Source organism: Hippocampus bargibanti, linkage group LG07 (genome assembly GCF_051943395.1).
Source record: "Hippocampus bargibanti isolate YZ-2025 linkage group LG07, ASM5194339v1, whole genome shotgun sequence".
In the NCBI taxonomy this organism is placed as follows: Eukaryota; Metazoa; Chordata; class Actinopteri; order Syngnathiformes; family Syngnathidae; genus Hippocampus; species Hippocampus bargibanti.
In genome coordinates this window covers 9,710,985-9,738,706 of record NC_142740.1, presented here as the reverse complement: position 1 = coordinate 9,738,706, position 27,722 = coordinate 9,710,985, and the positions used below count along the sequence as shown (strand labels likewise).

The 27,722-nt window shown below is 44.1% G+C and overlaps 2 protein-coding genes across 7 annotated transcripts in view; one reads left to right on the top strand and one right to left on the bottom strand.

Annotated features, from left to right (window-relative positions):
- The window catches only part of orc1 (origin recognition complex, subunit 1), a 55,863-nt gene extending 39,158 nt beyond the window's left edge, over positions 1–16,705 (top strand). For 5 of the 6 annotated variants that reach the window (XM_089001756.1, XM_089001758.1, XM_089001753.1 and 2 more), the window contains exons 12-17: positions 6,498–6,605; positions 8,698–8,847; positions 15,296–15,415; positions 15,490–15,656; positions 15,726–15,813; positions 16,298–16,705. In XM_089001756.1, coding sequence (XP_088857882.1) covers positions 6,498–6,605; positions 8,698–8,847; positions 15,296–15,415; positions 15,490–15,656; positions 15,726–15,813; positions 16,298–16,492 — 828 coding nt within the window. In that variant the 3' untranslated portion in view covers positions 16,493–16,705. The remainder of the gene's footprint in view (positions 1–6,497; positions 6,606–8,697; positions 8,848–15,295; positions 15,416–15,489; positions 15,657–15,725; positions 15,814–16,297) is intronic. The other variant, XM_089001759.1, reaches the window with a different exon arrangement.
- Positions 16,706–18,341: 1,636 nt separating this feature from the next.
- LOC148895375 (uncharacterized) lies at positions 18,342–27,716 on the bottom strand. Its single transcript, XM_089001760.1, has 2 exons — positions 22,968–27,716; positions 18,342–22,883 (listed from the first exon to the last, which is right to left on the bottom strand). Exon 2 carries the CDS (start codon positions 22,825–22,827, stop codon positions 20,191–20,193), a length of 2,637 nt encoding a protein of 878 aa, XP_088857886.1. The 5' UTR covers positions 22,828–22,883; positions 22,968–27,716; the 3' UTR covers positions 18,342–20,190.
- Positions 27,717–27,722: the final 6 nt, after the last annotated feature.

The window sequence follows — 27,722 nt, the reverse complement described above, 5'->3', positions numbered from 1 at the left end:
TCACCTGCTGTTACTCCTCTGCTGGCACCCAAGCAAATCATATCAGCAATTTTTTGTGGGGTAGACATTTGCATGTCGCCAAATTGTATGGGTGGAGGACAGCCTTCTACAATTCTTTAGCACGAGTTGACATGGTCAGCAAAAATCATGGCAATCTGCATAAATGGTCATCATACTCGCCTTTTGTCATTCAGTTGGAGGGCACCAGTTGACAGTCGGTTTCGCTTCTGCATAGGACATCCATCCGCGCAACCCAGCCTCCTCTCCGCTCACCCTGGCATGGATTCCCCAGAAGTTCTCCCCTTCTGAAGAATCTCCTCCCAATTCTGAAAGAAGCTGGTTAGCGTGGAAGCCCAATACAATATAATATCTGATTCTGCCTGAATCTCTGACTTACATCGGTGCCCACTCAACTTATCTGCCAATTTCATTCTTACCAACCCGAATGGCAAGAAATTCCTTTAATGTGCACTGCAGTCAATTACTTTAATGTGCACTGCATTCAATTCATAATAATAATGATAATTCATAATCAAATTAATCTCAACAGGTTACCCTGCCTTTTTAGTCGTAACTATAAACTACTTTTGAACTGACAAATGTCATCACCGTACGCAAAGGCAGCCAGAAGATAATTTAGCATTCGCGGCTGTCTTAGTAAACGTTGGATTTCCGCCATCGCATCACAAACGTGGAATATCCTTCGTTCGATCAAGCCTAAATATCACAATTCGTCGCTGGCTAGATGGTTGGATGAGAAATATTTTAACAGCATTCTGAATGTTTAGCTCAATCTAACAAAACTAATCCTATAATTTCATAAATTCACTCTTTGACTCTGTCATTTTATACAATTTCCATTTCATTTTGCATTCGCCCAAATCAGGATTTCAAAATTATTTGTCCCGATCGCAAACAAAAACATTGGAATCCAGACTTCAAGGTGTTCAATTCTCTTCGTGAAAACACTTTATCCAAACTAACAAACTACTTTACTTTTGCCTTCAAATTCACTCAAGTTCAGCCTCTGTTTATTCGTGTTTGTTGGCTTATTCACTCAGTCTAATTTGCCTGCCTATTTAATTTAGTTTTTGTTTCAAGTGGACAGTATTCATCAAAGAGCTATGGGGGAAAAAGTGTTATGTCATTCATGAGGACGTCGAGGCATAGTGAGGGCAGGTTTTCCGATGTGATAGTCATCTGGGTGCCCCCCACGCACCTGTCGAGTCCTCTTGTAATGACAAGGCAGTCTCACGTCCTGTGAAAGAAGAGAACTGGGCGGCAGATACGTTGTGAATGTTAAAGCAACCGCCTTATCCCTTTTCTTTCCATTGTATTTACCCATTCGCCGAACGAATCAATTTACCGATCCTAGAATGTGGCTGTGAATTTTCCCCCACCCCTTTAGGGCAGAGAAGGAAGGAGGAGGACTGGGCTGCCCGCTAGCAACGGCTAGCAATGCTGATAACGTGCTAGTGTTGATGAATGCATGAATGTTACGGAAAATCTACAATCTATTGCAGCTGCAATTAAACAAAAAAAATAACACATAATCGTCCGGTTCAAAATTAATAAATCAATTTTTCACCAGCCCTCGCACGCAAGAATCCGGGAGTTCATCCCTTTCTGAAGAATCTCCCCCTGGAAATTCCTCGGTCTTACAGTTCGCCAGGCGGGCGGATGGCAGCAGACTTGTCTTGACCCGAAATGAGAGAGAGAGAATGGACTGCGGGAGTATTTATATGACGCACAGTGTGCGACGCAATGGTATGCGACATGTAAAGGAAGGCAGGATATGACGTATCAGAAAGTCCAAAACGTAAACAAAGATGAGAAAGCGATGTTTAAAGATGTTCGTATAGCGAATTACCCCAACAATGGGGAGCAATGTTGGCGCAATTTAATTGTTGTCCTTTGACACAAGGTTACTTGTGTTTTTTTGCATCTGTAATGGGTAACATTTTTCACAGCCACATTTTGTTCTGTTAGTGTGGCTGGAGTTCTGAGTGTTGGATCTGAGGATGAGGAGAGAGGAGTTTTGGCATGGAGTGTGGATGTGTATTCAGACGTGAGACAAGATGCTTGGAATTGAAGCAGATTTTCATTGGACACAAGTCAAACAAATTATTTTTTTTTCTGAAAGGATGCTACCACTTATTATTTACAGTGGCACCTCGGCTTACGAACGCTTTAGCTAATGACATTTTCGCCTTATGAACGTTAAATTCCAGAGAATATAATCTTGGAATAAGAACAATTTTTCGGGAAAAACACGGAGCGCCACAATGAGTGATGTGTGAGCCGGTTCTAGAAGCTTCTGTAATGGCAGCCGGCTTTTTCCCCTCTATTCCCTGCCCCCAGTCTTCGGTTAAAGCCGCACGTGATTGGTCAAGATCTGTGGGAGAGGAGGGAGGGGACACACGCAGCAGTCGCCAAATTGTATGGGTGGAGGACAGCCTTCTACAATTCTTTAGCACGAGTTGACATGGTCAGCAAAAATCATGGCAATCTGCATAAATGGTCATCATACTCGCCTTTTGTCATTCAGTTGGAGGGCACCAGTTGACAGTCGGTTTCGCTTCTGCATAGGACATCCATCCGCGCAACCCAGCCTCCTCTCCGCTCACCCTGGCATGGATTCCCCAGAAGTTCTCCCCTTCTGAAGAATCTCCTCCCAATTCTGAAAGAAGCTGGTTAGCGTGGAAGCCCAATACAATATAATATCTGATTCTGCCTGAATCTCTGACTTACATCGGTGCCCACTCAACTTATCTGCCAATTTCATTCTTACCAACCCGAATGGCAAGAAATTCCTTTAATGTGCACTGCAGTCAATTACTTTAATGTGCACTGCATTCAATTCATAATAATAATGATAATTCATAATCAAATTAATCTCAACAGGTTACCCTGCCTTTTTAGTCGTAACTATAAACTACTTTTGAACTGACAAATGTCATCACCGTACGCAAAGGCAGCCAGAAGATAATTTAGCATTCGCGGCTGTCTTAATAAACGTTGGATTTCCGCCATCGCATCACAAACGTGGAATATCCTTCGTTCGATCAAGCCTAAATATCACAATTCGTCGCTGGCTAGATGGTTGGATGAGAAATATTTTAACAGCATTCTGAATGTTTAGCTCAATCTAACAAAACTAATCCTATAATTTCATAAATTCACTCTTTGACTCTGTCATTTTATACAATTTCCATTTCATTTTGCATTCGCCCAAATCAGGATTTCAAAATTATTTGTCCCGATCGCAAACAAAAACATTGGAATCCAGACTTCAAGGTGTTCAATTCTCTTCGTGAAAACACTTTATCCAAACTAACAAAATACTTTACTTTTGCCTTCAAATTCACTCAAGTTCAGCCTCTGTTTATTCGTGTTTGTTGGCTTATTCACTCAGTCTAATTTGCCTGCCTATTTAATTTAGTTTTTGTTTCAATTCATCAAAGAGCTATGGGGGAAAAAGTGTTATGTCATTCATGAGGACGTCGAGGCATAGTGAGGGCAGGTTTTCCGATGTGACGAGATAGTCATCTGGGTGCCCCCCACGCACCTGTCGAGTCCTCTTGTAATGACAAGGCAGTCTCACGTCCTGTGAAAGAAGAGAACTGGGCGGCAGATACGTTGTGAATGTTAAAGCAACCGCCTTATCCCTTTTCTTTCCATTGTATTTACCCATTCGCCGAACGAATCAATTTACCGATCCTAGAATGTGGCTGTGAATTTTCCCCCACCCCTTTAGGGCAGAGAAGGAAGGAGGAGGACTGGGCTGCCCGCTAGCAACGGCTAGCAATGCTGATAACGTGCTAGTGTTGATGAATGCATGAATGTTACGGAAAATCTACAATCTATTGCAGCTGCAATTAAACAAAAAAAATAACATAATCGTCCGGTTCAAAATTAATAAATCAATTTTTCACCAGCCCTCGCACGCAAGAATCCGGGAGTTCATCCCTTTCTGAAGAATCTCCCCCTGGAAATTCCTCGGTCTTACAGTTCGCCAGGCGGGCGGATGGCAGCAGACTTGTCTTGACCCGAAATGAGAGAGAGAGAATGGACTGCGGGAGTATTTATATGACGCACAGTGTGCGACGCAATGGTATGCGACATGTAAAGGAAGGCAGGATATGACGTATCAGAAAGTCCAAAACGTAAACAAAGATGAGAAAGCGATGTTTAAAGATGTTCGTATAGCGAATTACCCCAACAATGGGGAGCAATGTTGGCGCAATTTAATTGTTGTCCTTTGACACAAGGTTACTTGTGTTTTTTTGCATCTGTAATGGGTAACATTTTTCACAGCCACATTTTGTTCTGTTAGTGTGGCTGGAGTTCTGAGTGTTGGATCTGAGGATGAGGAGAGAGGAGTTTTGGCATGGAGTGTGGATGTGTATTCAGACGTGAGACAAGATGCTTGGAATTGAAGCAGATTTTCATTGGACACAAGTCAAACAAATTATTTTTTTTTCTGAAAGGATGCTACCACTTATTATTTACAGTGGCACCTCGGCTTACGAACGCTTTAGCTAATGACATTTTCGCCTTATGAACGTTAAATTCCAGAGAATATAATCTTGGAATAAGAACAATTTTTCGGGAAAAACACGGAGCGCCACAATGAGTGATGTGTGAGCCGGTTCTAGAAGCTTCTGTAATGGCAGCCGGCTTTTTCCCCTCTATTCCCTGCCCCCAGTCTTCGGTTAAAGCCGCACGTGATTGGTCAAGATCTGTGGGAGAGGAGGGAGGGGACACACGCAGCAGTGAGCGGGGGGATGGGTTACAGAAACAGAAACACACACACGAAAGGGAGACGACAGACCTTGGAAAAAAAAAAAAAAAGTGAATAAAGAACAAACGTGAAATCGTGAGAAAATGGATAAACAGTGAAATTTGGACTCGTTTCAACTTTTTTCAAAGGCAGAGTGTAGGTTAAGCTATCCCACCAATTAGGCTCCACAAATAACCCGAACAAGCCATCTGTACAATTTGAAGAGAACATACAAGCAAGGGAACCAGCTATTAATTACGTTTCTGGTGTGTCTGCCTGCATCTGTTTCTGTTGAGATATCACAACTTCTAAGACGTACAACCCAGAGCTCCTTGAGACACTATCCATTCCATGAATCCATCAACGACCATCACAAAGGTAAATAAAATGACTTTATTATATAGTACAGTTTATTTCTTTAATTACAATACGATAGCACATTTATTATATATAAAATAAGGTATGTAAATTTCTCCACTGCGAGACTAATGAAGGCAAATCCAATCCAATCCAATATTGTATGTAGTTTTAAAGGACAACCGACGTTACTTTTTTGTTTTTTAACTTACATCAGAAAAACGTTTTATGACATCTAAAATACCCAAAACATGCAGTATATTTTTATTCAAATGCAAAACACCAATAAAAATGACAGTGTCCAAAATCTGCAAATAAATTGAGCTGCGAATTAGGCATTTTCAGAAAGTCCCGCCACCAGTTCATGACATCACGCCAAGACGTCTTGCATTGCTGGAGAATCAAAACAATGGCTTCAGATTCGGAGAATATGCTTTCTTGTTCCACTTCCAGTTATGAATATGATTCAAATAGTTCTGAAGAGGAAAGCATACATGTTTTCAATCGATTAAAGAATGTATTTTGTGCCATTTTGAGGCAACATTGGGGGGAAATGTCTCACCCAAAAAAAGCGGCACAAAATGGCGACCTCCTGGGGCCACCTCCTTTTCCACAGGCTAATCACTTCCTTATATGGAGCTTGGACACCCTCTTCTGGTGGCTTTTGGGTACAACATGGTTTTCAGACCAAACAAGTACAGCAAAATACATTGACATGATGGAAGGACTGCTACAATGTGTTTTTTTTCGGTCAGGGGCGTTCCTTTAGTGACATCACGTACGGACTCGTTACCAACTCAAAAACAAGACTTCCTGAATATTCAGTGCGAGTCTTAAAACGTAAAATATAGCTAAATGCGGTGGAATCTTATTAAAATACGCTCAGTAGAAGTCATTTGAAGCCACTTTACAAATTATGGATACAACTTGTCCGGAGACGTCGGTTGTCCTTTAAGGCTTATTTAGTTGCAAATTATGTTTTATAGGGACCTGGGAACGGATTATTCTCATTTTAATGGCTTCCTATGGGAAATTAATGTTTAGAATACACACATTTCACCTCACACACACTTTCTGGCAACCAATTAAGTTTGTAAGCCAATGTATCACTGTACTTTCAAAGCTAGCTTGTGTGTGCACATTTTGAGTATGGCGTCTCTGATCCACTAGATAAATGGCTCTTTGATTCTCTATTCAGCATAAAATTCTTAATTATTGGCCATACATGTCAAACACACAAGGACCTAGCTGTCTGTCTACAATATGTGTGTGTCTGTTTTTTGTGTCTCTGTGTGTATTTTGATCAGGCTAATTGAATTTGAATGAAGCTATGTTTTGACATGTTTTGTTTCCCCAGAAACTAACTGGCCAGAAAGCTACAGCTGACCATGCAGTGTCCCTCTTAGAGAAGCGATTCAGCAACCCTGCCCCCAGAATTGAAACTACGGTGTTGTTGGTGGATGAAGTAAGATATTTTTTAATACTCATGCTTTTTGGGGTGTGATGTAGTATTTCCCACAAATGTCTCAATATCTCCCTCCATGTGATTTCTACTTGTATTATTTTTGTGTGAAATTGGATACTAATAGGATACTTTCGGTAGAATATATGCAATTGACATGGGGCGAGTCTGTGGGTTACTGCTCACTCGATTGTGGTTGACTGCTTGGACACCCTGTTTCAAACCGACAGTCGGTCAGGACTGTTCATGACCTAGAAAATTATAATAAATCCTGTTTGTCCTGTGGTTTGCCTCTGGGTCGAGGAATGGTTCCTGCCTCCACCATCTGCTGATTACTGTTTGTGCCATTATTATATATTATATACTATTATATACTCCCTTGGGGAGTGCAGCGCATTGGAGAGCACTCCCCCAAAGGACTCTGTCATTTGTCTGAGGGAGTTCAGTGATCATGTGGGCAATGACAGTGGGACCTGTTATTGTGAGGAATCACTTAAAGGACAACCGACATCACTTTTTTGTTTTTTAACTGACATCAGAAAAACGTTTTATATCATCTAAACTACCTAAAACACGCAGTATGATATTTTTATTCAAATGCAAAACACCAACAAAAATGACTTAAAGTGTCCAAAATCTGCAAAAAAATTGAGCTGTGAATTGAGCATTTTCAGAAAGTTGCCAGTTGCTACCAGTTCGTGACGTCACGCCAAGACGTCTTGCATTGCTGGAGAATCAAAACAATGGCTTCAGATTTGTACAATATGCTTGTACAATATGCTTTCTTTTTACACATCCGGTTCTGAATATGATTCAAATAGTTCTGCAATCGATTAAAGAATTTATTCCGTGCCATTTTGTGGCAACGTTGGGGCGAAATGTATCACCAAAAAAGAGGCAGAAAATGGCGACCAAGCTCCTGTGAGGAATTAATCAGCCCGTTTCCACAGGCTGATAAACATTGAGCTTGGTCACCCTCTTCTGGCTCTTTTTGGTGCAACACGAGGTTTTCAGACCAAACAAGTACAGTAAAATGCATTGACATGATGGAAGGACTGCTACAATGTGTCCTTTTTTCGGTCAGGGGCATTCCTTCAGTGACGTCACGTACGGACTCGTCACCAACTCAAAAACAAGATTTCTGGAATATTCAGCGTGAGTCTTAAAACGTAAAATATAGCTATATGCGGTGGAATCTCTGTAAAATACGCTCAGTAGAAGTCAGATGAAGCCATTTGACAAATTATGGACACAACTTGACCAGAGATGTCGGTTGTCCTTTAAAGTCTGAAATAAAAGTCTGTTCTGTTCCTGGACTCCCGTGCTCATCGTGGATTATCCATATCAAACACCAATTTTCAAATACAGTGATACCTTGGTTTACAAACTTGATGGTTGATGGGATATTTTAACCTTACAGTCAAGACTCTGCAACTATCAATTAAGTTGAAATGAGTCCAGATTTCACTTTGTTTTCTCTCCATTGTCTCACTCTCTCTGTCGTCCATTTTAATTGGCAGTTCTTTGTTCCTGTAAACCCCCCCCGCCTGCTGGGTTCTTGACCAATCATGTGCGTCTTTAATCTATTTTTATTTGCAGCTGTGTATATCTGTAACGTGCGGCTTTAACGAAGACTGGGGGCGGGGATTTCCGTTTGACAGAATTCCTTATGAGAGAACTATAACTACTGTAATTTCCGGGCTATAACCCTTTCCTTTTGTCGCACGGGTTCAACCCTGCATTTTGTTAAATGATGCGGACTGGTTCCCAGAAAGTGGTTTGGGATTTATCCGCCGAAAACTAGTCCGCCAGCCACTGTGGCGCTTTGTGGTTTGGTACGTCTGCCAAAAACTAGTTCGTCACCCAAGACTCTATGCTTGCGAATGTAATGTTCATACGGCGAAAAGTTCGTGAGCTAAAGCGTTCGTAAGCTGAGGTATTACTGTATTTACTCTCTCTCCTCTGGACATGTCCAAACCATCCCAGTCTGACCTTGCTGACTTTCCAAAATCTCTAATATGAGTTGAAATTACAGTATACATGTGGGTAAATATTCACCGCAGTGAAGTTTAATATGTGTACTTTCTCTTTGTAGTTGGACCTTTTGTGGACCAGGAAGCAAAACGTGATGTATAACCTTTTTGACTGGCCAACACAACATCATTCCCGCCTGGTGGTTTTGACCATTGCAAACACGATGGACTTGCCTGAGAGGATAATGAAAAACAGAGTGGCCAGCAGACTGGTGAGAGCCATACAGATCAACATTGAAAGGAGAGAGACGGCTGATTGAATGCTGCGAACTGTTGTTCCATATTATCCATGTTTTATTGTCCAAACATGAAAATACGAGCTGAAATAGAGTGAAATTACTTTGTAGGTAATCTGTTTGATGATATGCCACAGCCTCTCTGTGGAAGCTACAAGGATGCTTGCAGACGAGTCCAAAATTAGGTGGAAGGTAATCACTACCCATGAAAAGAATCAAATCATCAGAGAAAAATTGCTTAAAATAATAAGATTTCCCACAATCCTGTGTGGCTGGGCATACGGGCAGTCACCTTCACCCTTACTCTGCGAACATTTCTACATTTGTGCACTATGTGTATGTGTGTATGTGTTAATATTTTTCTAATATTTTTCTTAGTTTATGCAAGCATATATATATATATATATATATATATATATATATATATATATATATATATATATACAGTAAAGTCTCGTTATATCGATATTCTCAGAGTCTGAAAAATATCGATATAACCGGGACTATCGCATGTAATTTTCTCCTTGCGTGCATAGAAATAGTATCGTAATAAACGGTACTATCGATATAACTGATATCGATATAACGAGACTTTACTGTGTGTGTGTGTGTGTGTATATATATATATATATATATATATATATATAAACATCCGATTTACGAGCGGCGTTACGACCACCCGTACTTACGACCACGACCGTCAGACCTTTTTTTTTTAATTCTACAACTGCCACCGGTGGCAGCCCGGCAACATTGTTGAACTCTGCAGCGTGTTTGTGATGCATTTGGTAGAATAAAGACTCGAGATGGTCCTTCTTGTTTACATCTGTCACGTTCCGAACGAGGCAGAGAGTAGCCGACTCTTCGATCACTCCGCCAGAGCCGAAGGTCGTGTGCTTTCGTGTTCTTCCGCAGAATATTATGTATTTATGTATACACACTTCCACCGAAGTGCGTAAGATGAAAATAGTTCTTGTTATGAGTCTTAATATTCAGAAATTTGACGTTCGTATGATGAAAAGTTCGTATTATAAGGCGTTCGTAAGTTGAGGTCTCACTGTATATATATTATACTTGTGATTAACTGCGCAATAGAAAAGCACTATGAAGCACATGTGCTTCAAAGTTCCACTCGACAAAACGTGAAGTAAATAATGACACAAAAAGTAATCTGGACTCAAAATGAATAAGGGAACTAATTAGATAACACTAGACAGTATAAAAGGGGGAAAAAATTAAGATATTGTCATGAAAATGCGCGTTAATCGAGACCAACCGAAAATTGCGACTCACCATAAATCTCCAGATTGATCTGGAACTATGGGCGGGACATGGTGCCACACTGTGCGCCGTTGCGTCACTTCCTTCATAATTTAATAATCTAAGTGCACAACTCTGTTACATATATATATATATGTGACGGGTGTCACAACAGTGACTGTCTTCATCTCCACGATGCTGCTGTATTTATGAAGACGAGACGCGTGGATGTGTCTTTTTATTTCTTTTATTTCTGCAACACAGTATGGCAGAAGGGATGGGTGAAGTCGCATGGGTTTCGTCTTGTGATTAACCTGAATCTCCTCGAGATTGTTCTCAAATGCAAAACATTGTAGATAACAAAACAGAATTAACAACGTGTGATCGTATAGTGGTTATTTACAGAAAAAGAGAATACAACACAAGTTCACTGTTATTTACAAGATGTCCCTGAACGCATCATGGGCGGAGACTCGGCAGAACACGCGGTGCGCTTGTAATGGCTGGCGCACAGTTCAACCAGCCACGGACACTCACGGGCAAATGAGACACGACACAAGAAACTAAATATTGTTCAATAAAAACGAAATGAAACAATTATTACCTGCAACACAGTATGGCAGAAGGGATGGGTGAAGTCGCATGGGTTTCGTCTTGTGATTAACTGCGCAATAGAAAAGCACTATGAAGCTAAGTTCCACTCGACAAAACGTGAAGTAAATAATGACACAAAAAGTAATCTGGACTCGAATGAATAAGGGAACTAATTAGATAACACTAGACAGTAAAAAAAGGGGAAACAAAATAAGATATTGTCATGAAAATGCGCGTTAATCAAGACCAACAGAAAATTGCGACTCACCCTGAATCTCCTCGAGATTGTTCTGGAAACTATGGGCGGGACATAGTGCCACACTGTGCGCCGTTGCGTCACTTCCTTCATAATTTAATAACCTAAGTGTACAACTCCGTTACATACACCCCCCTTAAATTATGCAGAAGTGAGGCAACATACACACGGAAGACAACAGAAAGACCAACAGGCAAAATAGACAAGGTTATCGGGCAAGGATGTACAAGGAAGCTGTCTAATTATGTCACTCATCTGACCAACTACGTCAGGTGACTGGAGTGAGGGATCTGTCGCCGGTGTGTCAGGGTCTGTGTGCTCGTCGGAGATGCACTGTACTGGGTCTGGGAAGGAACTCTGTCCCCACTAACATAAGTGGCCTCAGCTCGCACCTGCCCATTCCCCTCTGTACAAACTACATCACCCTGCATAGCACTACATAACTGTGACAGACTGGAGAAAGGGATCTGTTGCTGGTGTATCAGTTGTCTGTGCGCTCGTCGTAGATGCACTGCACTGGGTCTGGGAAAGAACTCTGTCCCCACTAACATAAGTGGCCTCAGCTTGAACCTGCCCATTCTCCTCTGTACAACCTACACCACTCTGGATTGCACTATACAACTGTTACACAGTTGGGAAGCCTCTACCTCTAGCAACACACTCATTCAAAGGTGTGCTACTGGTTAAATGTAAGGAGCTCATTCTTAGACTTAACACACGAAAACACGTACATGAAAAAAAACACACTAATTGCAAAACAGCAGGTCAGACAATAAACACACAATTTAAAGAACGGGGTCGACACACCGTCCACCGAGTGATGGGATGAAGACACTGTGCAGCATCGCGGTCCCGGTCCGAAGTGGAGAGTCACTTGTGATCGACGGGTCACGGCACCAATGTGACGGTGTCACAACAGTGACTGTCTTCATCTCCACGATCTTGTGATTAACTGCGCAATAGAAAAGCACTATGAAGCACATGTGCTTCAAAGTTCCACTCGACAAAACGTGAAGTATATATGTGACGGGTGTCACAACAGTGACTGTCTTCATCTCCACGATGCTGCTGTATTTATGAAGACGAGACGCGTGGATGTGTCTTTTTATTTCTTTTATTTCTGCAACACAGTATGGCAGAAGGGATGGGTGAAGTCGCATGGGTTTCGTCTTGTGATTAACCTGAATCTCCTCGAGATTGTTCTCAAATGCAAAACATTGTAGATAACAAAACAGAATTAACAACGTGTGATCGTATAGTGGTTATTTACAGAAAAAGAGAATACAACACAAGTTCACTGTTATTTACAAGATGTCCCTGAACGCATCATGGGCGGAGACTCGGCAGAACACGCGGTGCGCTTGTAATGGCTGGCGCACAGTTCAACCAGCCACGGACACTCACGGGCAAATGAGACACGACACAAGAAACTAAATATTGTTCAATAAAAACGAAATGAAACAATTATTACCTGCAACACAGTATGGCAGAAGGGATGGGTGAAGTCGCATGGGTTTCGTCTTGTGATTAACTGCGCAATAGAAAAGCACTATGAAGCTAAGTTCCACTCGACAAAACGTGAAGTAAATAATGACACAAAAAGTAATCTGGACTCGAATGAATAAGGGAACTAATTAGATAACACTAGACAGTAAAAAAAGGGGAAACAAAATAAGATATTGTCATGAAAATGCGCGTTAATCAAGACCAACAGAAAATTGCGACTCACCCTGAATCTCCTCGAGATTGTTCTGGAAACTATGGGCGGGACATAGTGCCACACTGTGCGCCGTTGCGTCACTTCCTTCATAATTTAATAACCTAAGTGTACAACTCCGTAAGAAAGGTAGGCCAGCCGGCCTACCTTTTCACACCCCCTTTCTATGAGTGCACACGTCGATCGTCTTCAACGATACTTTTGCTGTTATGGGACAGAAAAAGACCCCATCACGGCTCGTGTTCAGCCGAAGAAGGCACAAAACAAAATTACAGTCGAGGGGAAGAAGATCATTGCGAAACACGAACACGGTGTGCGTTTGTCTGATTTAGTGGCCCGGTACCGATATGCTAAGTCCACCATTGCTACCATCCTTCGCAACAAAGCTTTACACAAAGGCTTTATTTACTCGATGCTTTCACATGACTAATGACACCGAACTTGTCACGTGCGAGTTGACAGCTGGGGTGGGGCCGCCGCTCCCGACCTCCGCCAGCTGCTGTCAATCCCGTAATCACCAACACTGGGACATTTAAACGAGTCGCTGTCACCAGCGCCGGATGATTACGATGCCTCGCGCCTCACCAGTGTCTTGGACTTGCCAGCACAAGAGTTTGCTTCGCCCGAGGTGATTGTTAGCCGCGATCGCGTAAGGTTGTTGCTTTCCGGGATCGCGAGCTTTTGCATCTCCGTGTGCCATTTTATTTTGCCAAGCTTGATAGGCCCCCGCCCGCCTACTTGCTGCATCCCTTTTTGGTTTCTTGTGTCGGGTTATTCCGGGTCCGTGGAATCATCGGACTCAGAATCAGAATCATCTTTATTGCCAAGTATGTAGAACACACAAGGAATTTGTTTCCGGTAGAACACACTGCACTAGTATCGTCGTCAAAAAAAAAACTGCTAAGTGGCACTATACAGTTCCATTTTGGCTACTGTTGAAAGAGTTCAAAGAGTTAATGGCTTGGGGGAAGGAGCTGTTTAAATGTCTGCTGGATTTGGTGCGCATGGATCGGTAGCGCCTGCCTGAGGGGAGTAGCTGGAAAAGGTGGTGGGCAGGGTGCGGAGGGTCCAGTAGGATTTTCCGTGCCCTAGTTTGGATAGTGTGCAAGTCCTCGAGAGTGGGTAGGGCGGTGCCAATGATTTTTTTCCGCCGTCCTAACTGTCCGTTGAAGTCGGATTTTGTCCATTTTTGTGGCGGCCCCGAACCAAACGGTGATGGCAGAACACAGGATGGATTCGATGACAGCCGTGTAGAAATGTTGCAGCTCCTCCTGTGGCAGGCCATGCTTCTTTAGCAGCCTCAGGAAGTACATTCTCTGTTGGGCCTTTTTCAGGATAGAGTTGGTGTTGACCTCCCACTTCATGTCCTGGGAGACTGTGATTCCCAGGAACTTGAAGGTCTTAACGGTTGACACAAGGCAGTTGGATAGTGTGAGAGGTAGCTGTAGTGATGGATGTTTCCTGAAGTCCATGATCATCTCAACTGTCTTGAGCGTGTTCAGCTCCAGGTTGTGACGGCTGCACCAGAGCTCCAGCTGCTCCACTTGTCGGTACGCAGACTCGTCGCCGTCTTTGATGAGACCGATGACCGTGGTGTCGTCTGCGAACTTTATGAATTTGACAGCTGGGTGCGTTGAGGTGCAGTCGTTCGTGTAGAGAGAGAAGAGCAATGGAGAGAGGACGCATCCCTGCGGGGCTCCAGTGCTTGTGGTTCATGTTGTGGATGATATATTTCCCAGTCTGACCTGTTGTGTCCGTCCTGTCAGGAAGCTGAGGGTCCACTGGCAGATCGTGGGGGACACACCAAGCTGGAGAAGTTTGGGGATGAGGAGTTCTGGGATGATGGTATTGAACGCAGAGCTGTAGTCCACAAACAGGATCCTTGCGTAGGTTCCTGTGTTGTCAAGGTGGTCGAGGATGTGGTGCAGTCCGATGTTGACTGCATCCTCCACAGACCTGTTTGCCCGGTAGGCAAATTGAAGAGGATCTAGCAGAGGTCTGGTGATGTTCTTTAGGTGGTTCAGCACGAGGCGTTCAAAGGACTTCATGACCACAGACGTCAGAGCAACAGGTCTATAGTCGTTCAATCCTGAGGGTGCTGGTTTCTTTGGAACTGGGACGATCGCGCCTTTTGTTGGAATAAAATCTCTGCCAGCACCTACGGGACTCGAATTGGATGCAGATGACATCGAGGAGCTTGTTGCTGACCATAATGAGGTCCTCAACACAGAGGATTTGATTTGCCTTCAAGAGGACAAGCAGAAGCAAGCCATTCAGGAGTTGTCATCTAATGCATATGTATATGTAAAAGTGTATATATATATATACAGTAAAGTCTCGTTATATCGATATTCAAGGGAGTCCGAAAAAATATCGATATAACCGGGACTATCGATATATCTGACCCTGTTTGCATGTAATTTTCTCCGTGCGTGCATAGAAATAGTATCGATATAACCGGGACTATCGATATATCCGATATCGATATAACGAGACTTTACTGTGTATATATATATATATATATATATATATATATATATATATATATATATACACACATACCAAAATGTTTTTTCCTTTCCCCCTTGTTTTTCCAGGGTTTAACTCGAATGTCATTCCAGCCTTATGGATTCAAGCAATTGCAACAGATCATAATGTCTCGGTTAAACAAAGTCAAGGCCTTTGAGGATGATGCTTTGCAGCTGGTGTCCAGGAAGGTGATGAGCAGCACACGATAACCCTCAACAGATTGACCATGTCTCAGAGACTTCAGCGGAACATTTCTCCTCAGGTGGCTGCTCTGTCAGGCGATGCTCGCCGGTGTTTGGATATCTGTCGGAGAGCCACGGAACTCTGCGAGCATTCTTCCACCAACACAACCGGAAGATTAGTGGGGATGAATCATGTGATGGATGCGCTAAATGAGATGTTTTCTTCCTCCTTCATCACTGCTGTCAAGTAAGATCCTCACAGTAATCGTTGACTGTTTTGACGAAGCAAAGGTGCCATGCAGTATGTGCTTTTCAGGTCTGCATCGGTGCAGGACCAGCTCTTCCTTCGTGCTGTCATTGCAGAGTTTCGGCGGTTGGGTTTGGAAGAGGCAACTTTCCAGCAGGTAGCAAAAAAAAAGTCACCTTCTAATTGCACCAATAAAAAAGCTTTGCACATCATTACAGTGTCTGAAACTCGTGACAAAAAGTTAACGGACATAAAGTTGCCTGCCCCATTTTTCACAACTTCAAACTCAATAAGATGACAAATTGCAAAAAAAAGTTGCAAAGTATTCAAGATTTTTTATGAACCTTTAATGATCCCTTGCTGAATTTATACAAACCGTATATGTGCGTGCTCACAGCCCCCCTGCCTTTTTTTCAGACTTTTTTTCTCATTTGTCATTCTCATCCCTGAATTGATATAACAATTTTGCCATACTGGTAGTCCACCAAACAAGGAACTTTATTTTCACAAATACAGTTGAATTTCAGAGATGAAATTAATGGTTTTGTGGTTATTAAATTGCTAAAATCGCTGAGTTTTTTTCTCATTTGTCATTCTCATCCCTGATATGAACAGCTGCAACTCTTCTGTATTCTTACCAGGTATTTATACAGCACCAGGCTCTGTGTCGGGTGGAGGGGCTCCAGTCAATAAGTGTATCAGAAGTTCTTGCAGTCTGTCAACGGCTGGGAGCCTGCAGATTGTTACTGCTGGAGACGAGTCGCTTGGGTGTCCTGCAGCGTATTCGACTTAATATTAGCCAAGATGATATTCTCTATGCCCTGAAAAGTGACTGACAAAAAGATATCTTCTATATTTTTCATGATGTCAGAAATTAATTACAGAATTCAGCTTTTAAATTGCAACATCATGCCATTGCGCCAAATTTAATTAGGCTGTGTATATTGTCCACTCTGAAATTGCAAGGTTTTATTTCCCTCTGTTCCTTTTGTCACATTGAACTGTATCATTACCAATTTGTTTTTAAATGTTTTTGCTGATGTTAATAAAATTTTAAATATAAATTCTGATTATTATAGATCACAAAAACAAAATGTTTGCAATGCTATTTGCACATGCTCAAATAATAAAGGGTTCTTAATACTGGGTTCAATTGAACCCTCAAGGATTGCTGAGTCGGTCTCAGGGGTTCGGTGGATCCTCCGCCGCAGAGGTCCACTCCTCAGTCTCTTCTGCAGTTAGTGGGCACCGAAAGAAGGTTTTGGTGAATGAGCATATGAAACTGGTGTGGTTCGGTGCCTCCAGCAAGATTAAGAATCATTGCTCGAAGGCACGTGTCAAACTCAAGATCACAGTGGGCCAAAATAAAATAAAAAACTGTTGAGGGCCAGACCAATTTGTTTTAATAATTTGTTTGTTTTTATTATTAGAATCAGGAAACCTTTATTAGACCCACAATGGGGAAATTTGCAGTCCACAGCAGCAATTTGAAAGAGGATGGGGTGGGGGAGGTGTGAAAGGATAGAAAAACAAGATATTCTAAGCATAGTAAAATAAAAATGTCAGCAGACTGAGATGTATACTGTAAATCAAAACTGTTTCATAAAAAAATACATTGTGCAAGTGTCAGGAAAGGGATATTGATAGATGTATTGCATCAATCCATATTTACAGTACAATAGTGCAGTTTTTTTCCCACATATGATTCTTGAGAATTGAGAAGCCTGACAGATGTCGGTAGGAATGAGCGGCGGTACCTCTCCTTCTTGCAGCGCAGGTGAAACAGTCTCTGGCTGAAGGAGCGACCCAGTGCTGTCCAACCTAGCTTTTAGTTTATCTTTACGATTCTGGAACTCACTTCCACCCAACATCCTCCCTTACTCCCTCAAAACCCATCTGTTTAAAATTGCATTCATGATGTAGTTCAATCAGCTATTTTATTATTTCTCATTTTATTTATGGTTTTATTCTTCTGTGTATTGTTCTTTTGATTGCAAAATGTCCTTGAGTCTTCAGAAAGGCCCTTTGTAATTAAATATTATTATTATTAGATACAGTAAACTACTGTATTAACTATCCTAATATTACAATTGAAATTTTGTGTCATGATGCCAAAAGAAATGTTAAATAATTTTGTGTTTTCTGGATTTTGGATGGGAGAAATGTGCACATTTCTCCCCATCCAGAACAGTAGAGTTGGGCGACCACTAATTGACTCTGAGAAGGTGATTGCAACCACCTGGGAATGGCCAATTGCCGCTGCGGCCTGATTGGCCAGAAGCTCAGGTGAACCAGCTTGAAAACCAGACTGAGCCAGTCACTTCGAGGAGGAAGAAGAGGGAGAAAGGACAGCCTGGAGAGCAGTGTTACCAGTGGTCTGCCAAAACCCGACATCTGTTGCGACTTCAAATTAAGAAAACTCACAATACCCTTCCTGCATCTGGCTGCAACTTTTATCATCTTTCCACCTGCTCGCTGTCTCGCCGCACGACATTTTGCTTAAACACTGAAACCAGAACAAATTTAAGAAAATAATAAAAACAAAAACAAGCAAATTATCTGGCTTTTCTCTTTAACTATTCATTTTCATCGTAACTTAAATCTTTTCATCACAGACCACCAAGACCAACACCTAAAAAAATATCTCAACTTTGAACAGACCATGCCATCAGTAAATAAAATGATATACTGTATGAGACCTCTTCAAAATTGACCTTTTTCTTCAAACATATGAAAGCTGATATTATTCCCATTCTCCAAGGTCTAAATTAGCTAAATATACCAGTTATTGTGATCTTATAACTTTCCAGAGGTTGATGCTATAGCATTGAAAGTGGTACCAAATGAAAAGTAAAATTTTCTCCTAAACACATGAACACCTGTGTTAATTTTAATTAATTTTAATGCACAAACATATATATTTTACATTTATATGTTTTTGGTGAAAGATACCCAATGGAGAGTCTTGCAGTGCTCGTCTCTGGACAAGGAGGGGAGGGAAGCTGCTTGGTGTGCCCTTCATAGAAAGTTCCACAGGAATCCAACAGTGTAATGCTACATTGGAACTGATAGAAACATGGGGTCTCACAGACAACATTGTAGGCTTGTTATTTGATACCACAGCAAGCAACAGTGGCATCAACAAGGGTGCAGCGAAGCTTATTGACGAAAAACTAGGCAAAAAGGTATTCTACTTCACTTGTCGCCATCACATATCAGAGGTAATAATTGGAAATGTATGGGAGGCTGTGTTTAGCACGGTCAAGAGTCCTGACAACCCAATGTTCAGCAATGTGAAAGAGAAGTGGGACAAGTTGGTTAAGGACTGCCCAAGAGTTCTGGGCCTAGTTGAACAAGACTTGAAACAGAATAAACCAAGCACAATTGCAGTCTTAAGCAATTTCCTTGAGGAAGCAAGTCCGAGGGCAGATTACAGAGAGGTGGCAGAGCTGTGCCTGATCCTGCTTGGTGAGGAACCTCCTCGAGGTATCCACTGGGCCAAGCCAGGTGCCATTCACCAAGCCCGCTGGATGGCCAGGAACATTTACTGTATGAAGATGCTCATGTTTTCCAAGGAACTAAAATACAACATGGACACTATCTTCAAGCTGGAGAGGATGAACAAGTTCCTGGCTTTATTCTACACCAGCCACTGGGTGGATGCACCTATCCATGACCTCCATCTTATGAAGAACATGCTGCAATACAAGCAGTATGACTATGAACTGGCAACCTCTGTTCTCAAGAAAATGAACAACCAACGCTTGTATCTGACCCAGGAACTAGTGCCATTCACCTTTTCAGTTCACATCAGAATCAGAATCCCTTTATTCGTCCCGCAATGGGGAAATTTGCAGTCCACAGCAGCAATTGAAGAGGGATGGGGTTGGGGTGGGAGTGAAAGGATAGAAAACAAGATATTCTAAGCATAACAAAATAAAAATGTCAACTGTATACTGTGCAAATGTAGATGTGCAAAAACCGTTCTATAAACAAGACTGTACATAGTGCAGAATCAAGAAATGCATTTAGATATATTGCAACAACCCATATTTACAAGTGTCCAGTTTTTTTTTTTTTTTTCACATGTGATCATTGGGAATTGTGAAGCCTGACAGCAGTCGATAGGAACGAGCGGCGGTACCTCTCCTTCTTGCAGCGCGGGTGTAATAGTCTCTGGCTAAAGGAGCTACCCAGAGCTGTCAGGATGGGCAGGACGGGGTGGGAGGGGCTGTCCGTCATAGCTTTTAGTTTAGCTAGCGTCCGTCTGTTGCCCACCTCCTCTAGAGAGTCCAGCGAGCAGCCCACGACAGAACTGGCCCGCTTGACAAAGCGCTCCAGTCTTTTTCTGTCCCGGGTGGTGATGCTGCCTGACCAGCAGACAATGCCATACTGGATGGCTGATGCCACCACAGAGTCATAGAAAGTCTTTAGGAGTGACCCCTGAACTCCAAAAGACCTCAGTTTCCTGAGAAGGAAGAGGCGACTCTGTCCCTTTTTGATTAGGGCATCCGTGTTTGTTGTCCAGTCCAGTTTATTGTTGAGAGTAACACCCAGGTACTTGTAGGAGGATGTTCAATGGTGCAGGTGACGATTGTTTCCTGCAGAAGTCCACCACCAGCTCCTTGGTTTTGCCAGTGTTGATCTGGAGGTGATTCTGCTGGCACCAGTCCACAAAGTCCTTTGTCAGTCCCCTGTACTCCCTATCGTCTCCCTCTGTAATGAAGCCGACAATAGCTGAATCGTCAGAGAACTTCTGAAGGTGGCAGGTTGGGGTGTTGTAATTGAAGTCCGAGGTGTAGAGGGTGAAGAGGAATGGAGCCAGGACTGTTCCCTGCGGCGCTCCGGTGCTGCAGAGAAGCCTGCCCGACTCACAGTTCTTTACTCTCACGTACTGTGGCCTGTTTGTGAGGTAATCTGTAATCCAGGATGTGAGGTGATGGTCGACTCCGGCATGCCGCAGCTTGTCCCCCAGTAGACTTGGCTGGATGGTGTTGAAGGCACTGGAGAAATCGAAGAATGTGATCCTCACCGTGCTCCCAGCATTCTCCAGGTGCAGCAACGCCGTATGGAGGAGGTAGTTGATGGCATCCTCCACACCGATGCTGGGCTGGTAGGCAAACTGTAGCGGGTCCAGCGATGAGCTTGCCAGCGGTCGCAGGTGGGCGAGGACGAGTCTCTCCAGCGTCTTCATCAGGTGAGACGTCAGCGCCACCGTTCTGTAGCTGTTGAGCTCTTTGGGGTTGGCAATCTTGGGCACTGGGACCAGGCATGACGTTTTCCACAGCTGTGGAACTCTGCCCAGCTTCAGGCTCAGGTTGAACAAGTGCTGGACAATGACACACAGCTGGTCGGAGCAGGTCTTGAGGAGTCGGGAACTGATATCATCCGGACCTGCTGCCTTCCTCACCTGCTGCATCCTCCTCAGTTGGTTCCTCACCTGCGCAGTTGTGACAGACAGGCAGGAACCAGGAGGCAGAGTGGCGGCTGAGGGTGTGGCAACGGTTGGGAGGGCAGATGTTGGTTGTGGAAAGCTGGTCGTGAGAGGGGCCAGGGAGGGTAAGGCCACAGTGAGAGTTGGTGCAGGTGCAGCTACAGGTGAAGTTGACGGTGGGCCGGGGGCGGCTGGCGTCTTGTCAAACCGATTGAAAAAGCGGTTGAGTTCATCTGCCCAGTCCTTGTCTTTTTCGTTCAATGTCACTGGGCTTTTGTGGCCTGAGATGTTTTTCAGGCCCTTCCAGACACCAGCGACATTGCTGGCTTGCAGCTGCTCCTCCATTTTCATCCTGTAGGCCTTCTTCTCCTCTCTGATCTTCCTCCTCAGTTGGATCTGCACGGCCTTCAGTTCCTCTCTGTTGCCCGAGACAAAAGCCCTTTTCTTCTCCTTCAGGAGGACTTTTATGTCGGGATTAATCCATGGTTTGTTGTTGGCAAAACACCGCACAGTCCTGGTGGGTACGGTGTTTTGTTCACAAAAGTTAATGTAGTCTGTGATGGTGTTGGTGAGTGAGTCAATATCCTCCCCATGAATCTCAGTAAAGAGCTCCCACCTGGTTGAATCAAAACAGTCCCTCAGAGCTTCTTCAGCTTCTGTGGACCATCTTTTGATCGTGCGGGTCACAGCAGGTTGCCTCTGCACAAGGGGTTTGTACACAGGCTGGAGATAAACCATATTGTGGTCTGCTCTTCCGAGAGGGGGGAGGGGGGAGAGTTTGTATGCATCCTTGGCGTTTGAATAAAATAGGTCCAATATGTTATTGTCTCTGGTGGCACAAGTTACATACTGTGTGAATGTTGGGAGGGAGAATTTCAGGGAAATGTGATTGAAGTCCCCTGAGATGATAAACAATGCGTTGGGGGACTGGGTTTGCAGCTTGTTTACAACAGATATGAGGGCATCGGAGGCAGCGCCGCCATTTGCCGTAGGGGGAATGTACGTCGTCACGGCTATGACGTGTGAGAATTCCCGTGGCAGGTAATGCGGCCGGAGGCTAACGGCTAGCAGCTCGATGTCCCGAGTGCAAAGTTTTTCCTTCACCGTGATGTGCCCAGGATTGCACCATTTGTCATTCACAAATACAGCAATCCCCCCTCCTTTCTGCTTACTGCTGCCTTCATTTCTGTCCGCTCGTACGAGTTGGAAGCCCTCCAACTCTGCGTGGGCGTCCGGAGTGATTGCCGAAAGCCATGTCTCCGTGACGAGTAGCAAGCTGGCTTCCCGGTACTCCCTCTGGTGCCGCGATAGCGCCGCCAGCTCGTCCATTTTATTCGGGAGCGATCTCACGTTCCCCATGATGACGGACGGGAGAACGTGTCGGTATTTCCTCGTTCTTTTGCGGCGATCTTTCCCGGCCCGACATCCTCGTTTCCTCCTCTTCAGTTCATCGGGGATGTCTGGTGCGGCGGCCGCTAGTCCGCTATTAGCCCGCCACGCTAGTAGCTGGTCTCGACTGTAAACAATAGGATTCCGCGTGCGCGTGGATTCCCCGTTCACAGGAGCGATGAAAAAGTAAAAAATAACGGCGATGAGCAAAAGAAAAGATGCCCATCTCCTCTCCGTAGGTTTATGGAACGAGATTAGGCAAAGCAAAAACGGAAAAGTAAAGAAGTGAAAAAGTAGACAAGAAAGGGAAAGAGCTGCTGTGGAGGCAGCCACACAGGGGGGCGCCATCTTGAATCCAAGAATCCAGCATGACCAAGTCTGCAAAAGAGAAGCTCGCAGTCAAGCTGTAAGAAACAGAGAAACCTGAGAGTTACAGGAAAGGCAAGCCAGTGTTTCCTGTCATCAAGGCAGCTACAGTTCTCACAGACCTGGTAGGGCCAGAGTCTCACTTTCTGTTTGATGCTCTTCGAGTGAAATGTGACTGGCTCACTACTGCTGACACCTGGAATGACAATGACAGCTACAGGAATGCACAGAAGTTTGTGAGGTCCGTGAAAGTGACCAATGATGTTACTGAGAGAGATGTGAAACTTATGAGTGACTTTGCAACTCAGATCACAACTGACCCAGAGCAAAGAAGCTGCTTACAAGTTGTGGAGTACCACAGGAAAAAAATGAGTTTCAAAAAACTGTCAAAACATTGAACAAGTGATAATAGTATTAGTAACATCCTATCTGGCAGTTTCTTATGAAATATATGTCAGTGCAGTGCTATCATATGCTACCAAACTGATTTTTTTTTTGTAGTGTCCCAGCTGTTTGTGCATTAAAATTAGCTAAAATTTACACAGGTGTTCATGTGTTTTATTGTGCTTACCACCATATTCAATAAAATGTTATTAGCCTTCATTTGGTACCACTTTCAATGCTATAGCATCAACCTCTGGAAAGTGACAATGAAAATAAGGACATAATATCCCAAATTTTGCAGCGTTTTTGAAAAACGTCAACAATAAAATTACATGCAGGCATAGCCAAGGTCCAAGTTCACAATAACTGGTATATTTAGCTAATTTAGACCTTGGAGAATGGGAATATCAGTTTCCATGTTTGAAGAAAAAGGTCAATTTTGAAGAGGTCTAATACCGTATATCCATTTTAGTTTTTTTTTCACTGTTCACTTACTCTGATGATGCACATTGGTCCAAGCCAGGTACTTAGCATCGTTTTTTTATGTGCAAGTGCATCAATTTCTGGAGTCAGCCCTAGCGGAGAAGAAATCCTCAGGACAAAATGAAGGTGTTCATCGATGAGATGACTCCTATGTGGTGTTTTGTTCATCTTCATTAACGAAAACAGTTGCTCACACAGATAGGTGCTCCTGAACTTAGAGAGCATTTGCATGGGCTGGGCACGGAGTTCAGGCAGCGTGTCAGGGAGGTAAGGTGGAAATTGCGCTGCACCGACAGTCATATTTTGACTTGAGCCTGTCATTGGATTGGATTGGATTTGCCTTTATTAGTCTCGCAGTAGAGAAATTTACATTTCACAGCAGCAAAGTTATGAAAGAAATGAAAGTAGAAAAAGCAAAACACAGGAGCTGCTGCAAAGGCAGCCACTCTCGCGGCGCCATCTTGAAGTCAAAAGAACAAAAAAAAAAAAAAAATACATAACAAATAACATGACAACACAAAAACACAGAGTCATTCATTCTTAAGCACTTTCTGTACCGTCTTTGTTACATAAAGCAGTTCCAGATGAAAGAGGAGAGGATAAAAGCGTCTCTTCACCAGTGGATCAGGGACATCATGGTGGAATGTGCACGTCGACTACAAGCTAAATGTTGAAAGCAAACACGCAGCTGTAGCATCCATTGACAAAAAGAGATTGTCTCACATCTCCTGTCCCACATAAAACAGCTTCAATTCCATCCCGTGACAGTTCCATATACGCATCGGCGCTCTGCGCTGACGCTCTTTCCTTCTTATCGCGGGCTCCTCAAGCAATGTATCCATCCAGCCGCAGACTGTCCAACAGCACCGACCTTCCACTGAACAAAGCGGGGCTGCGAAGATACTGCCCATTACAGGCGCAAAAAAGCACAATGGCCCCTTTGGTGTCCAGCAATGGCAGTCGAATGGCACCGACATTCCTCCCATTCAAAAACAGTAATGGCATATTCATGCTGCCGAAAAGGCGCAACCGCTCAGCACAGTCTCCTTCTTGATGAATGTCGTGGTCAAAAATGCTGAAAAACAATCCGTATCCGTTCCACACGACGCACAACAACACAAAGTGACAAAAGACAACACAAAAACAAGACAAAAACAACAAAAAAAGCAAGGCTCATCAGAGCACTTGCTGACAGCTTGGACTCCTAGACAACTGACACTGTCGGTCAATAAACTCCATTGGAGATTGCAAGATTGCTTGGTGCGTTATTCAAATCAAACGTAAAGGAAGTGTCTGAAACTCATGACAAAAAGTTACCGGACACCAGGGCAGACAACTCTGAAAAGTGGCCTGTCCCATCTTTCACAACTTCAAACACAATAAGACGACTAATCGCAAAAAAAACATTGTTGCAAAGTATTAAGGATTGATAATCAGAATATTTAACAGAACAACACTTTAAAATTAAGTAATTGATCTACATACCACAAATGCTGCCTTGTTTAATTTATCGTAAATATCCCTTGCTGATGATTTTGCTATAGTTGTCGTTTGTTCAGCATGTTGCACAATGCAATGTTTGCGTTGCGTTGTCTGCTACAAGCCACGTGAACTCCTCTTTCCACGATGCTTTCAATGTACGTTTACGTTTTGTAGTGTCATGAATTTTGTTAGCTTCATTTGAATCTTTCGTCTGGGGCTGAGGTTTTGGGTTTGTGGCGTCACACGCGTGTATGAATTTGAAGTGCGCCTTTCAACCATTTCATGTCTTTCAATTCCTTGATCTCCTTGATGTGCGTCTCACCCTGACGCATAGCACACGCTTGAAAATTGTATAAAAGGAGCTGTCGCGGGACAGAGAGATTGGTCGAACCACGGGGCAGAATCATCTCAGACTCATCTCGGACTCGCAGACTCAAGGAGACTTGCAAAGACCCGCTCAGGCGCCCGGCTCACGCCGGGCGTCGGACGGATATCACGGCACGACTTGCTCGACTCTACGCCACGATCAAGCTCTGCGCGTCACCTGCCTGGGAGATCTGACAACGAACCTACTTACAAATAAAGAGAACCATCAAACTCTTTATTGGCGAGCTAGCCAGGAGCATTTTTTCCCTCCTCCTCAGCCCAATCAACTCTCCAAATGGAAACACCCAGATTTCCCAGCCGCCCGTGAACCCGGCATCTTCACAGCAAGACCCCTCGAGCCGAGCTCCCGATGGGCCGCCACCACCCGTGGGCGCCCCGACCCCACCGTGAAACCTGCCGCACCCTGATGGCCAACAACGTCCAATTCGCCTGGCGACTCTGCAACTAGCTGCATCGTATATGTCCACGATCGGACATCGTCGGACATCGCTTATGTCCACGATCGGACATCGCATATGTCCACGATCGGACATCGTCGGACATCGCTTATGTCCACGATCGGACTTCGGGAAGATGTATGGCCGACACGGCCGCCGACGTCAGCGTTCTTCCTCAGCGTCCTGCAGAGCGCCATGGCAGCGCGATCATCGCCACCGTCGCCGATGACCGGCCTGTCCATGCCCGGCAGCATGGCCAACCCCACGCACCATCGTCCTCACAATCCCTCATCGATTCTCCAACTTGACAGATCCCAGCCGAACAACTCACGGTGAGAAGACCTTCCGGCATCGACTCGACGGCCGCGAGGAAAGTTTCCATCGATCGACTCAAACTAGCAGTCGTAGAGCACTCTTTGCCGTGCTCCCGTACAACGACTTCAGGCACCACGAAACTTCCTCGGCAACCACCCCACCGACGCCTGCCATGCCCGGTGACCGTCATCTTGCCTGGCCTCACCATGTCGCAGAATGGCTTTTGTTTTTATTTCTTTTTTCCTTCATCGCTTTCACTGACTTCGGATCCAAGAGGGGAGCCCTGTGGCGTCACACGCGTGTATGATTTTGAAGTGCGCCTTTCAACCATTTCATGTCTTTCAATTCCTTGATCTCCTTGATGTGCGTCTGACCCTGACGCATAGCACACACTTGAAAATTGTATAAAAGGAGCTGTCGCGGGACAGAGATTGGGCAGAATCATCTCAGACTCATCTCGGACTCGCAGACTCAAGGAGACTTGCAAAGACCCGCTCAGGCGCCCGGCTCACGCCGGGCGTCGGACGGACATCACGGCACGACTTGCTCGACTCCACGCCACGATCAAGCTCTGCGCGTCACCTGCCTGGGAGATCTGACAACGAACCTACTTACAAATAAAGAGTACCATCAAACTCTTTAGGTTCATTCCTACTTAGCATCCTCCTGTCGCCCACCTCCTCAAAATGTCAGACCAGACATTTCAGAAAAGACAGAACTGGCCCTCCTGACCAGTCTATACAGTCTCTCTCTCTGAGTCCTGGGCTGAGTTGCCTCTTGAAAAGCAGGCTCTGCTATAGTGGATGGCTGAAGCCAATTGATGGGCTAAAAGAGTTACCCCTGAACCAACAAAATACCTCCGTTTCCTGAGTTGGAAGAGCCAGCTCTGTCCCTTAGTTATCAGGGCATCATTGTTAGCCGACCAGTCTAGTTTGTTGTTGGGAAGAACACCCTTGCTTACTGCTGAACTCCGGATCACAGAGATTGGTACAAAGGCTGGAGATGACAGATATAATCACATCACATGCTGCATCATCATTCACAGACGGGGGAACTTGAACAGTCACAGCGATGATGTGGGTAAATTCCATCTATAGGTACTCCGGCTGGGAGGCTCAATTGCCATCCAATCGCAGGGCACACAGTAACAAATAACCATTTGCGCTCCCATCACACCTAGGGGCAATTTGGATTGTTCAATCAGCCTGCCATGCATGTTTTTGGAATCAGAATCATCTTTCTTGCCAAGTATGTAGAACACACAAGGGTTTTGTTTCCGGTAAAAGACGCTGCACTAGTATCATCATCAAAAAATTGCAAAGAGGAACTATACAGTTCTATTTGGGTTACTGCTTTACTAAGTTACCGGACTGTCCACAAACCTAGAAT

Coding starts and splice junctions, on each gene's coding strand:
- LOC148895375 (XM_089001760.1), bottom strand. CDS start 22,827: ATGGCGCCCCCCTGTGTGGCTGCCTCCACAGCAGCTCTTTCCCTTTCT.